The sequence below is a fragment of the Panthera uncia genome (assembly GCF_023721935.1).
Source record: "Panthera uncia isolate 11264 chromosome C1 unlocalized genomic scaffold, Puncia_PCG_1.0 HiC_scaffold_3, whole genome shotgun sequence".
Taxonomy (NCBI): Eukaryota; Metazoa; Chordata; class Mammalia; order Carnivora; family Felidae; genus Panthera; species Panthera uncia.
In genome coordinates, this window is record NW_026057584.1 from 61,665,620 (window position 1) to 61,679,699 (window position 14,080).

At 41.0% G+C, this 14,080-nt stretch overlaps 1 protein-coding gene across 1 annotated transcript in view; it reads right to left on the reverse strand.

Moving 5' to 3' along the window:
• Positions 1-14,080, reverse strand: part of MYO3B (myosin IIIB) — a 407,188-nt gene that overhangs the window by 203,843 nt on the left and 189,265 nt on the right. Inside the window, exons 15-21 of the mRNA XM_049616047.1 lie at positions 12,599-12,697; positions 12,109-12,223; positions 5,561-5,687; positions 4,576-4,786; positions 3,586-3,733; positions 2,186-2,339; positions 912-1,000 (exon numbers count right to left, since the gene is read on the reverse strand). Of these exons, the coding sequence (XP_049472004.1) occupies positions 912-1,000; positions 2,186-2,339; positions 3,586-3,733; positions 4,576-4,786; positions 5,561-5,687; positions 12,109-12,223; positions 12,599-12,697 (943 nt within the window). The remainder of the gene's footprint in view (positions 1-911; positions 1,001-2,185; positions 2,340-3,585; positions 3,734-4,575; positions 4,787-5,560; positions 5,688-12,108; positions 12,224-12,598; positions 12,698-14,080) is intronic.

A 14,080-nucleotide genomic window follows, 5' to 3' on the forward strand; every position in this document is an offset into this window, starting at 1 on the left:
GATTTCAGCATGGGTTATGATCCCAGGGTCATGGGATTGAGCCCTGCACTGGGCCCATACTGAGCATAAACCTGCTTAAAATTCTCTCTCTCTCTCTCTGCCCCTCTCCCCCACGCGTGCTCTCTCTAAAATAAAAAATAAACAAATAAATTTTTTTAAAAAGTAAAAATAATTTCAATAAATCTTACATCAACAAAATAATCCAAAATGCCTTTTATTGAACTCCTACCCATTTTTTTTGGACCCAGGGCCTCAGCAGATCACCCCCCCCCACCCGGAACCAATTAGCCATAATTCCAATGGCTCCTTTGAGAGTAACTCAAGCAATGAGTTGTTGGCTGCAGAACTAGAGAGTTTCCTGAATTAGTCACTACTCTACTTCAGGAACTTGAAATGAGACTGAGGCATAAGTTATGAAAAGTGGAAATTTCTGTTAATGATATAAAAGCTTAATATCTGGATGATGAAGTGAATTTTTTCCCCTTTTTATCTAGACATTTTTGGTTCCCTAAAGACACATAGAGTTAAACTGCTAAAAACTGAGCCCCACTGTGATATGAACCCTCCACCGCTACCTACACATTTCCAAATGACTTTAATGTGCACATTCACTGCTCAACACTGGGAAAGCTATACTATGTTCTCTCTCTGGAGAGCTGTCACTTCTGGGCCAAACCTCAGGTGGGAGGCAGATGGCAGCTCCATAGTCACCCCAGCGAGAAACTGCTTCTTTACCAGGGGCGACTTTCTGTGAGCAGCACACTGAGAAAGTTTGGGAATTATGATTAGGTGTTCAAGAGGAATTAAAAGGAGAAAAGAAACCTGCAAGAAATTTTGTGAGCAGCACAGACAGGGTAGTATGGACACTGGCCCCTGTCAAATTCAGGTTTAATGACACACACTTGCCTCACCTTTCCGGCATAGTGCAGGATGCCAAAGCACAGCTCCACTCCTTTGGGCCTCCAGAAGTATTTGCATCGCAGATTATCTTCAAATTTATCTGTGTGGATTTTCATGTTTAAAAGTTACAATGAGAATTGTTGGCTCCTTCAAACAAAAGGTCACTCCTTGAGCCAGGAGTGACCCCAAATAAGGGATTTCAGAGCAGTCTGATAGTGTCGTTGTATGTACAACAGTAGTGAAAAATGCCCTGTTGAAATGGGCTTACCATCAAGTCTTCGTTTAGTTGTTTTGTATTTGTCTTTAGCGTCAGGCGATGCCCTAACATCTTGTTTTGTTCTAAGAACTCCTAGCACGGACACTGATGACACCAGAACTCTGACCAATTAGCTTTAGAACCATAAAGATATCCCACAGAAGAAGGCAAACAACCCTTGTTTAAACCTATCATGGCAACTTGTGATGATTTCATAGGTAAAAGGAAACCACCGAAGGTGACAATGTCAACTCCTGAAGAGAATCTCTCCCACCAATCAATTTCCTATCTGGGGAAAAGACTTGAAGCTTTCTGTTCCTCCCTCAATAAACAATGTTTGCTACTGTTGTAACTGAGAGCCTACTCTGTGTGAGGATCTGTGCTAAGTACTAAATGGATACAAAGATTGGGGCTTTGTTGCCCTAAATATCTCACAATCTCAGCGAGGGAAGGGATCATATACAACACTGAAGACTGAAGAAGCAGACGGACAAAGGGAACGGGGATAGAATACAAAGGGCCTTTAATGCTAGGATGAGGTGTCTTACTGGCAGGCCGCAGACAATAGTAAACTAATGAAAAGGTGGCTTTAGAAAGACTAAATTAGCTGGGATGTCCAGGGTAGAGAGGGTAAGTATGAGTCTAGAAGCCATGAGACCAGAAGGGTCTTCTATACAAACTTGGACTAGAGGTGGATGGGATCCAGGCAAAGATAGGAGAGAAGGGTATGAAAAGGAGGAGAAGCAATTATTGGTTATAGGAAATAAGGGACAGGAAGGTATAAAAAATGAAATTGACAAAGGATAAAGGTATTTACGTTGGCAGCAATAGGAGTGTGAGGAGGGCTTGGTGATGGGTTTGCTTTAAGACACAATCTATCAGGACATTTGCTGAATATTTCAATGCATTAAAAATAGATCCTATACTTGCATAGCCTACCAGGTGGCCAAAATGCTCAGCCACGCTCATTTGATGACATGAACCAAGTTCTCTTCTGAGTGCATTATGCCTTTTACAAAAGATACCTACCAACCAGGGTCTGATCAGTTGCTTGGGGAAATCGACTTTCCTCATCCAAAAGTGCAAGCAGTCCCAGGGGCTTCTGGAGGAACATGTCCAAGAGTGGGCGGTTGTCCTCATACATCACAGGTGTAGCATCAATGCCTTCATTCTGATATTCCACCTGGAGGGAAATGGATTGTGAATGTCTCCAGCCCAAAACTGGCCTAGGTGGCACCAGGCTGCTTTGGCATGCACATTCTGTGTCTGGAAACACTGACTGTATGTGGAAAACAGGCTGTGTTTTATGGGTGTAGCAAAGGAGTCTTCTGCATATAGCACTGTTGAAGCTTTGGGTTTAAGTCTGACCTACAGGCACATCCTGTGGCAGGCAGCTGAAGTCAGCAAAAGAAGGGACAGTGCTGTCTCCCAAATACCAACTTGGTAACTTGTAATTTAGAAACTGACATGGAATGGAAGGGAAGCTGAAAAAAAAACTATTTTGGTGATAAATATGGTTTAAACCAGGAAGAAAACAGACATCTATCTTCTACAAAGGATTCTGCAAGGGAATCATCTCCGGCTGGAAAACAAAGAAAATTCCAGATTTCCCAGGGAAAATAAATGCAGGGAGCCTTGACTGAAAAGGAGGTGGAATTTCACGCAGAGTGGGAGGGGAGGGGAGGGGTGGGTGATCCAGATTTATCCAGGTCCACTGATAAAACCAATAATTCGTGTTTATCTAATCACAGCATAGTGTGTGTATACCTTCACTTCTACATTAAAACAAAGGGCTTAGTATGTTTCATTGTTGAACAACTTCATACAAGATAGAATCTTGGGGTTGGGGTAGAAATTAGGGTGGAGGGGAAGGTCCCCTAGCTTTTGGGCACATGAGCTTCACATTCAATTTGATTTACCATTAAACTCATAGTGAAAAGACTTTCATTTGGAGAAAACCAAGAACATATCTTACTCCTCCCTGGAGACATTCCACACCCACCCCAGCAGTTACTGTGGGATCTGGTGTGCAGGAGATAGGGGATGGGGATGGCCCATTTGGGAGTTAATGCCCTGAATTCAACATCATCCTGTGTCATTTTGGACACTTATTTTACTTAAATAAGGTAGCAAGAGAATGTAGCATTTTGGACAAGGTGCATGAAACAGTTTAGAAGCAACAATTAAATAACTGGCTTGTCACCAGCTCCACTCAAGTGAGGAAATGTAACTTTCCACAGAAATCAAGACTTTTTTCTTCAGGCTAAATTTAGACTATTTATTTTGACAGGACAGGCAGGACTGCCTCACCAGTGGTTTTTTCCTTAGAATCTTTTATCTGTTAGCCTAACGGGGTTTCCGCTTCTAATTGTGGGCAGCTTGGAGGCACCTTCCCCACCAGGTTTAGTTACTTCAGAGTTCACTATTACCTGCTCAAGAGCAAAAACGTGCTGGTTGAAATAGTATTGGATTTGCTCATTGGCAATGTTTATGCAGAGCTGCTCAAATGAATTTCTCCCAAAGTTCTCGAATCCAAAAATATCCAAGATCCCCACATTCATACCATCATCTGCACTACTGCATTGAAGAGAAGAAAAAAAATTGTTAGGGGAAGAAACATTCATCTCAGGACGATGTTAAATACATATGCCCGTGTGTTTACCAACATATATACCCACTCATGGAAAGCAGCATTCAGCCACCTCTAAAGGAAGAAACAGTTTGTGTTTTAAAGTATTCATTCCTTCAGTTTTTCAACAGTCTTTCCAACTTTTTTTAAGCAGTAGAATCCTTTAAAATCTTACTCAGAAGCTCCATAAAGAGAAAGATTAACGAGGAACCACTCTATCGGAAGGGGCTAGAACTACTGCCCATTCATTATTTCACCTTCCCACCCATAAGGCTTAATTGGAAGAACACTCTTTAGAACTTGATGTTGTCAATTCTTCCACAATATAGAAACCGTCAATGCTTAGAAAGAAATAGTAGTAACAGCAGGAGTAGCAGTAGTAATGTAATGATATAATGCAAATAATGTAAGATATGGTGCTTTAAAACTTTACATGAAACTACATCTCATTCTGAAAACAACACTATGAGGAGGATATCATTACCCTCATGTTACAGATGAGAAAACTGTGACTTAGAATATGGGACTGATCAAGCTCTAGAGCTTAGATGCAGACCCAGTTTGCCCAGCTCCCAGACAAAGCTGTTCTCTTAAACACTACACTATAACAGCTCTGTCAGTCATGTGCCTCTTCCATTGTCCTGGATACCATTCTCCTTTTAAAGGTGAAGACTTGAGAGCTTCACTAAAGAAAACTCATGAGTGGACCAAACACTTTCTCTTGCAAATCTAGGAGACATCGGGGTCAATGACAGCTCTCCCAGGGCCTCTGCTTCCCAAGGGAACTTGCCATATACGTTTGTCTGGCTGCAGGAGTGTATTGATGCGATTTACAATCCAACTGAAGAGCCTCGCATACAAGGCTTTGGACATGGCATCTCGGACATCCGCGGCTCTGTCGACAGTGTTGGCACGGATGATGGTCTCACCCCGGGTGACCACACACTGTGAGATAAGGGCCTCTTGGAGTTCTTCGGGGCTGATGCAGAGAAGGGAGGCAGCTGGAATACAGGGTAAGGATGACACCAGAGAATGTAGTCATCCATCCATCCATTCATTCATTCAGCCAGCATTTATTCAACATCCACTATGTGTCAGGCTCTCCCTAGGCACTTCAGATGCAAAGGTAAACAAGCCAGGTCCCTAACACCAAGAAGCATCCAGATGGACACAGTAACAGAACATCCACACTGTTCTGAAAGCTCTTCCCAGGTATTTGATGAAAAAAAGTGAGAGGAGATGGTCTTTGGTCAAATAGCCGGGGACTATACTCTTCTCAAGAATCAAAAAGCACATTACTTTATTAAAGGCAGTAAAAGATACTGTTTAACACAAATGGTGTTTATTTAAATCAGTGTTTTTTTTCCCTAACTCAGGATTTGGTTTCCTTGTGCCATCATCTCCTATAGAACTTCAAAAATAAATAGTGCCTGACTTCTCCCCTGGAGATGCTGATTCAGTGGATTCAGAGAGAGATCCACCTCTCGTATTTTTTCAAAAACTTGTAGCTGGTTTTCAAAAGTAGCCAGTGTTGACACCACTGCCCAAAGTGACCTGGCACAGAATTCTTTTCTGCAGAGCATTTATTTGCAGCTTATAAAAAGAATTGTGATGGTCTACAAGACATCCTTTGGGAAATCCCAGTTGGTGAAAATACCCAAAGTCAGTACAGAGACCAGCAACAGCTACTCTATATTTTACAGCATCTTGAGAAAGTACCAAAGTGAAAGAAACATGTATTTTGGCTACACAGTGCACAGACATCAAACAATTACCATTTTCCAAAGCTTCAGCATTGGGCACCTCACTTTTATCAGTTTGATGTTGAGAGGAAATAGCTGCAAACTCAATGTTTCCAATATTCAAAATCCCAGCCAAAATTCTGTACACTGAGTGCACCTCCTGAAAAGGACAGCAAGAGCCATGTTTGGTCACTGCCAATCAAACTAACAAACCACCAGCACTGCTAGTTGTCCACTGAAGTCCAACACACACACACCCTTTTCCTGGGCACACAAATAATTTCGAAACCTCCCTTGAAGTTAGACAGTAGAACTAAACTCTTAACAAAGGAGCAAGAGGAATGACGTGGGCAATTCTGAGCCCAGTCTTACAGAAACAAGCATGCCTCCTCCATGCTTTCTTTCCCATTATTGCTGGCTGGAACGCCCAAAAACCCAGCCTCAACTATGCAGCTGACTAGGATTCCTGAGACTAATGACTGCATGGAACAAAGTTGTTCTGCAGCGTGAACCTCTCACCATGAAATGCTTCCGTCAGGGAGAACTGATCTTCTTTGTTCTTTATGCCACTTTGAGCCACTTCCCTAACTAATACCAACTCCCAAATTCAGGTATGTTCTTTCTTCAACACAAGAGAGGAGATGTTTCCTTAACCTCTTTTGAACAGCTTTTATGAAATAGTTATCAGGGCACTTATTAATGGCTCATTGAACATTCTGAAGTTAAATAATAGAGTATATAATTATGAATGAGGTCAGGAAATATTCTGACTCACTAGAAATTATTTGTGATATTGTGATATAATAAAAACATAGATTTGGTCTTCACTCCAATCTCTGGCACAAGAGTTTATACAACCCTTGGGATTATGAGTGGTAGGTGTTAAAGGAATATCCTCTGTCATTCAGAGTAAGCCCCTCAGCCGTAACTGAGTTCATGCCAATGAGGTGACCCTTAGGGAATGGGGGCTGGTTGCTAGAGAGACCACACATTAAAGGGTAAGAATTTTTAGCTGAATCCTGGACTTCCAAGGAGGGGAAAATCCTGGAGATTGAGTTAATCACCAATTGGCAATAATTTAATCATTCATGCCTATGTAATGGAGCCTCCATTTAAACCCATAACTGATGAGGCTCAGAACACTTCCAGGTTGTTGAACACATGAAGGTGGTGAGAGGAGAGGTACCCCTTTCCCCAAACCTTGCCCTATGTATCTCCTCTTTCACTTGGCTTCTCCTGAGTTTTATCCTTTATGATAAAGTAAACTGTTTTCCCAAGTTTTTTGAATCCTTCTATCCAATTAATAAACTCAAGTTTGGGATCTTGGGACCCTAAACCTCCCATTTCATAGCCATTTGGTCATTAGGAGAACCCCACTGAACAAGCAGGACTTGCCATTAGTGTCTGAAGTGGGAGCAGTCTTAGGGAACTGAACCCCTCACTTGTGTGATCAGATATTAACTCCAGGTAGACAGTATCAGAAGCGAATTGAATTATAGGAGAATTGGTTGGTATGGGGGGAAAAAACTCCACATATTTGATGTCAGAGTGTTGTGAGCGAAGATAGTTTAGATTACCTAAGCCCTATTTTTATATTGAAAGTTAAATATGTAAGTAGCATTAGTGGTAAAATATAAAGTATATTTATTTATTTAAACATATGCATTTCCTGTAGGTGAGATAAATGGGTAGCCAGTAAATTTCTGCATCTTATGCTTATAGATAGAGAAAAGTACTTCCACAAAAACACTCAGGTGAGGAACTTGATTTAGTACTATACACAGCAGCAAACTAATAGGAACCGTCATTAGATCATTGATAAAGCATTGTTCCCAAATTGAGCCTTCCTGTGAACATTCCTCAGTAAAGCCAACAACTGAACACAGACTGTAATAGTGACATCTGCTGGATACCTGATAATGCTACAAAGACAAATGAGGATTTTAAACCAGGCTTCTGCTATAGATAAATATTGTTCTTCAAACTTCTAAATCAAAGGCAAATCGTCCTGTTTCTGCGGTCAAGAATCACTGTTTTAATCACACAACTTAAGACTGGCTAAGGAGAACACCTACCAAATGGGTTTTCTGGGACTAGTGTGGATTTAACATGGCAGCACCTCATTACCTCGATCAATACAATATGAAGCTCATGGAATGCAACAAGCAAGCAACTTCCCAGGGGGTAAACAGAGACTCTAAGGCAATGAGTTTGATATAGCTATTATTTCTGTATCCAGTTATCTCAAAAAGTTATCTAAACTCTCAATACTCTGAGGAAAAAAATGTACTTCCTCTAATTAACACACACACATGCAACATATATGACCATACAAGGCATGAAACCTCCCAAAATAGGGCTTCCAGGCATTTCACCACTGGGGTGATTATCCCCAAAGAAAATGGTAGTTCTCACCTAGTTGTTTCTCTGGCAATATTCTCTTCAGCACAATACTCAGACATTTGTTCTTTTGAAAAACTACCCATGTGACCTTCAGTGAAAATTTTGGGGTTCAAACACTGTGAATGACTGAACCTAATGGTAGGTTGGGTCTTCTTCCTTGGTTTAGACAAGGGAACTTGAGAAGGGTATCCAATGTTGACCTCATTATGGAGGAATTAGCCTTAGAGTCCTCTTTATGCTACAATTCCAAGCTATTCCACTTGATTCCTTCAGTCTCCCCCTTAGATTGATTAGTTCTGCCTTTCTGGCCTAGGAACCTATATCCACCCTTATGGTCAAGTCAAAACATCACCCATATACTGTCATGTTAGAGGACAATCAGTAGCAAGTTCATCTGTGGGATTACATCTCCCTCCCCAGTACTTTTTTTTTTTTTTTTTTAATGCTTATTTGAGAGACAGCGTGAGCAGGCATGCAAGCAAGGGAGGGGCAGAGAGGGAGGGAGGGTGGGAGGGAGAGAGGGAGGGAGGGAGGGAGGGAGAGAGAGGGAGAGAGAGACAGAATGAATCCCAAGCAGGCTCCACGTTGTCAGCGCAGAGCCTGATGTGGGGCTCAATCTCATGAACTGTGAGATCATGACCTAAGCAGAAATCAAGAGTCAGATGCTCAACTGACTGAGCCACCTAGGCGTGCCCCACCCCCAGTACTTTTTCATCAAGTCTCTTCTTTTCTCCCCACAGCTATCCTGAGAAAGATTTTCACCTTCCTCACTTTGCTTATTTCCTCTTGTCTGATCTCCAGTTCTATGCACCCTTTCCTGGCATCCTGCCTTTGCTACAGAATCTTGTTACCATGCTCTATTTTTTATTTCTTATGTTTTCAACTTTCTACGTGATAACACAAAATAACCTCACCCAGGACAGGAATACTATCAAGAAGACTAACAACTTCTCCAGCTGGTTTCCCAATTCACTGTTGATGAGTATGAATTCATTTTTATCATCAATCAGCAGAAGTGGGGAAGAAAGAGCCTTTCCCCATCAACATCTCATGCAGGATGTCTTTGCTGCTTCTTTCCTTTTCTCAGAAGATACTCCTTTCACTGATGTAGGTATTCTCTCGATAAAGTTAAAGCTAAGCAGAAAATTGAGAAGGATCTTAGTTTTCCATTAGCCTGGAGCTGATTTCCATTTAGCCTGGAGTTGCTCCCAGCCTGGCTCACAGGCATCTCATGGTAGTTGTTTCTCTGTTCCTCTCCTAGGCATTTACTTGTCCTCTCAGTATCTCTTTACCTTGTTTCCTTTTTACAAGTCTCTAGTTTTTTACCAGCTGCTCTAAGTACCACATTAGGCCCAGTTAAAGGGCTTTCTCTCTTACGGGCTCTATCCCAACACCTTTCTTCAGTTTCCTTTTCAGAGGATGTTTCACCTCTGAAAAGAAAAATGTTTTCACAACATTTGTATCTTGAAAGCCAATGATGGGTTTAAAAACATTTGAGGGTAGGGGGTGTATATCAATCATACATCAATAAAGTTTTAAAAACATGGTAAGTCCTATTGTCTATCATTTGAACACTGAAAATCCTCAAGATCTCCCATTTACATTTTAACACATAAACCCTTCGGTTTCTCTTCAGCAATACTCTCCCAAATACATAATCTGTCTTGAAGAAAGGGAAAAAATTTTGCCCTAATCTCAAAGCCTTCTCCCTAACCTCTTCATCAAGGGATCTGCAGTAAAATATCCAATCTTGACCCTCACACAGATAATCTGCCTAAAATCTTTTCATGTAGTATTAAATATAAACATACATAAAACTCAATTTAATACATTATGATTATTCATATACCAGCAAGACAAGCATTAATATTAAACAAAAATAATAATGCTTGATTCCAAAAAGGCATGGATCTTCATAATAGGGTGTTAGGTATAATCCCACCCCCCCAACCCCCCAACCCCTGCCCAATCCCCTGCAAGGAACCATCATTGTTAGTCAAAGACTCCTTCTACCAGGGTGGTTTCTTTACAATAAACTCAGGGTCAAGTGTTCTTTCTGATACTTTTGGCTGATGTCCCAGAATTAAAATTCATGTTCTTGAGTCTGCACTAAGGTTTGCTACTTATAATTTTGCTATGGGAGTTTGGAGGAATCTGAAGAATACTATGAGGATTCCTGCAGGGTACTTAGTGACATTATAAGAAAAGAGGGTGACCATCATTTTGATTAAATTGACCAGTTTATTTAAGCTATGTCTAGAAAATGTCCCTCTGTCTAGAAATAAACTTAAGAAAAAGTTGTGATACGTCAGCTATTTGGCATCCGATCCCTGACTACATTCACCTGAATCTTTCTGAATTTAGTCAAACTACTTTGAGTTTATAAAGTAAACTGAGTGAATTCAGCAAAAACAGGTTGTCTATAGAGATATAGACAAAGATATAACCAAAGAATTTAAGATCAGAGAGATCAGAGCCAGCCTCTTCCTTCCATTTCCAAGGTTGCTGACATAAGTTGGTTTATTTCCAGTATCAATTAATATGGGACACGGTGAAACTATAAACATATCATTACATTCTTGTTATTCATTTTATAGTCCAGATCAGGCAGAAATTATGTCTACCACTTTTTACACTTCTTTCTTTTCACATTTATTCACTCATTCATTCAATTCAATTCTACTGTACTTTTTTTTCATCAAGGGTTAGGGATGGCTTACCTCAAAGACACATACTTTTAGCATATTTAGTTTGTTTTGTTTTTTGTTATCTTAAAACAGCTTGATTTATTATTATTTGCAATACATTTCTATTATTAGAACAAAGCCATTATATACGTTCTTTTAGAGCTAGGACCAATCTCTTCACAGTATTCTACACCCATCTTTATAGTCATTGAAAGCAAAATATTATTAACCTTATGACTAACTTCTCTATTGTTCCTGTACCCTTTCCAGCTAGTATGCCCCTGAACACCTTGGCATGACCGAGGTGACTTGAAATCGTTCTACTGCCATCTCCACCACGCTTGGACTCTCCTGGTGATGCATCTTGATAACAATCAGCTCTACAAATTAATAACCATAAAGGTCCTTTAATAAGGCTGGAACCTGTTTAATTGCTCTCCTCTAAGGAGCCAAGGGAAATACAGTTCTGTTTTTATCTGACCTTTGGGATTTTCCACTGTCTGTCAGTCTAAAGTCAGTGGGAGGCAGACAGAGAAAATTAACAGCTGGCTAGAAGAAAAGAAAGGTATTATTATGACTAAAATCAGCCATGCTGGGAAGGGAAGGGCTGGCCAAACTCATTAGATTACAGAAGCAATACTTTACCCAGAGTGGCTGTCCCAGGGTAACTGGAGTGTCTTGTAATCTAATCCCTTAAGATTTAACACTCTCACCTACCTCCTAATCATTCACCTCCTTTCGTGGAAAAGCAAAAGAATCTGTGTATTTTGCCAAATTGATGGCATGAAGCCCAGAAACTATGACATAAATGTATCACAGAATAATATTTGAACCTAGGGTTATAAATATCTTCTGTCACCCCTGGCATATATTTAATAGAGACAGCCTGTATCTCGTAAGATAAGAGTAGTTGAGTACTTAGAGCTAGAGGTAATAATGAACAACTGTGTACCATGGAGAAGGAAGTGACTGCCAGAAAGTTGAAAAGGTTTAAATTAATTTGTTTTGGTGCACAAGGAGCTACTTGTATAAATATATTTCTGAGCCTTGGTGTAACCTACATATTCCTATACTCATATTACACAACACACTTTAATGGCTGGAACAACCCCAACTCTGAAAAGGGCAATATTGTTTTGGTGTTTGTTATCACAGCTGTAGTGAACTGATGACAACGGTAACAATTTGCAGGCATGTGGCACTTACAACAGTACTTCTAATTTAATATTCACTTGTGCTTCTTGTTAAAATGCAGATTCGGGTTCACCTGTTCATAGATGGACCTGAGAGTCCGCATTTCTAACAAGCTCTCACATGATGACAATATTTCTGGTCTGATCAGACCATACGTTGAGGAGCAAGACCTTATACATGACCAGATGGCAACTGAAAAGAAAGTATCCTGCCCCAGCTTAGAACGTTCACATCTACAGTCACATTGATACAAGAATATTAACACCTGAGTTTCTTTTTCTTTTGGGAATCACCTACCTTGTCAGTGAATCCTATAATCCTGAAGCAATGCTGAATTGCTTCAAATTGTCTTCTGTAAGATTCCTTGGAAGTGATGTCGTGTATCACCCTTCCAGTTTCATCAGCTATGTACCTAAATGGAGTATGACCAAATACAATGAGCATTGACGTGGCAAATGGCACCCCAAATACCAGGGCATCACTGGGCTCCTTCTTCACAAGGGCATTTCCCTTTCAGTCCAATTGCAGTGGAATAATGGTGCACGTGGCTGAGTAAAATGGCCGCAGTTAAGTTTTTAAACGTTCTAGAAAATGCAAAAGGTGAATGGCTGCAGTTAAGCTTTTGAGCTTTCTGGAAAATGAAAATGGTGCCATCCACCTTGGGTATTTCAACTTAAGACACTATCAGTGTCCAGTTAGGAAAAATAGTTCCATTTATTTCCAAGTTTTCTCAATTGCTATTTACACATTCATTAAAAATCAACAACTAAAACGCCCTGATACTTACCTAGGAGGCTTTTCCTCAGGAAGTCTGAACTCAGAAAGTTTCTTCTGGTGATAAAGACCAGCATAAATATAGTAAAATATGTGAAAATTTTTCTCTCCCCTGGAAGAAAAGAGGGGAGAGGATATTATTAATGATATATTCTGGGGCCTCCCCACTTTAAGTAATCTATACCATCTTTCTGTGAAAAATATTATCCTGTAGCAAATTTGCATTTTCAGGCAATTAAATTTGCCACATCCCAATTACAGAATAGTAATAGTGATAGGATTAGTATAGTAATTGTCACAGTGTCACATTATTAAACACACTTATCTTTACGCAGAAGGAGGTTTTAGAGAATGGAACATTCGTACGTCGCAGTCAGGTTATACACATTTAGAGATATTTCTAGTACAGCCCAAAGGACGAGGCATCTGTGTCACATGCCTTCCGTTAGTAACCCGTGTTGCTTCAGAAACAGTGATAACAGCTTAGAGACATCAGTCAATCTCCCTATTTTATTGGAGCCCCAGACAGTGGCTCTCCAGTCCTACGGCAAGGTAGGGAGCAAAACTGGGTCCCGGACTGAGGTCTCCACTCTTTCAAACCCGTGTTCTTTCAAATGCCATTCAAAGCAGTATGCACCAGTTCCCCTGCCAGTGCAGAGCCCGAAGTGGGGCTCAAACCCACCAACCACGAGATCATGACCTGAGCCGAAATCAAGAGTCAGATGCTTAATCAACTGAGCCACCCAGGCACCCCAAGAATTTTTTTTAACTGGTCCTTCAGCATAGACAGTTTGAAAAGCCCTGCTCTGGGTCCCTTTCCTTCCTCTGGAGGAGGGCAGTCTCTTCTGTTGATATCCCAGGATTTGACAAATCCTCATTTTGGCCAATTTAGCTCTGTGAAAAGAAACTGTTCTACTCCTTGTTCCCATCTGTGACACGGGCCCCACTCTTTTCTTCAGCTTCTTCTAAGTATCCTGGTCTTCCTTTGTCATTTATCCTGCCAAAGCTCTTCTAGGATATTCTTATTCCTCTCTTGTATTCCAGATGCCTCTGCTCACCATTTCTCACTCATCTGTTCCCTCAACTAATAAATTTACCTAGTGCCAGTCAGGGCAAGCACTGTACCAGGTGCCAGGGATACAGGACTAAGAGGGTTCCTGCCTTCTGGAGCCTCCCTTCTAGTGACGGAGTTAGATAAAACAAGGAAACTTGTGATGAGGGCTTTGAAACAAACAAAAGGCTAAGATGAAGAATAATGCTGGGGGACAAGGGCTGCTTGTGTTAAGTCAAGGGAAGGACTCTCTAAGGAAATAACACTTAGGCCAAACACTGAAACATGAGAAGGGACTGGAAGGAGCTACAGAAAGAAGGGGGAAGAGCATTCCAAAGACAGGGAGCAACATATACACAAGGGCTCTGAGCCTGACACCCACATAGAACCAAAAAGATGCTAGGGAGAAGGGGGTGGGCAGGTAGGCAGGGCCAGCCCATACCA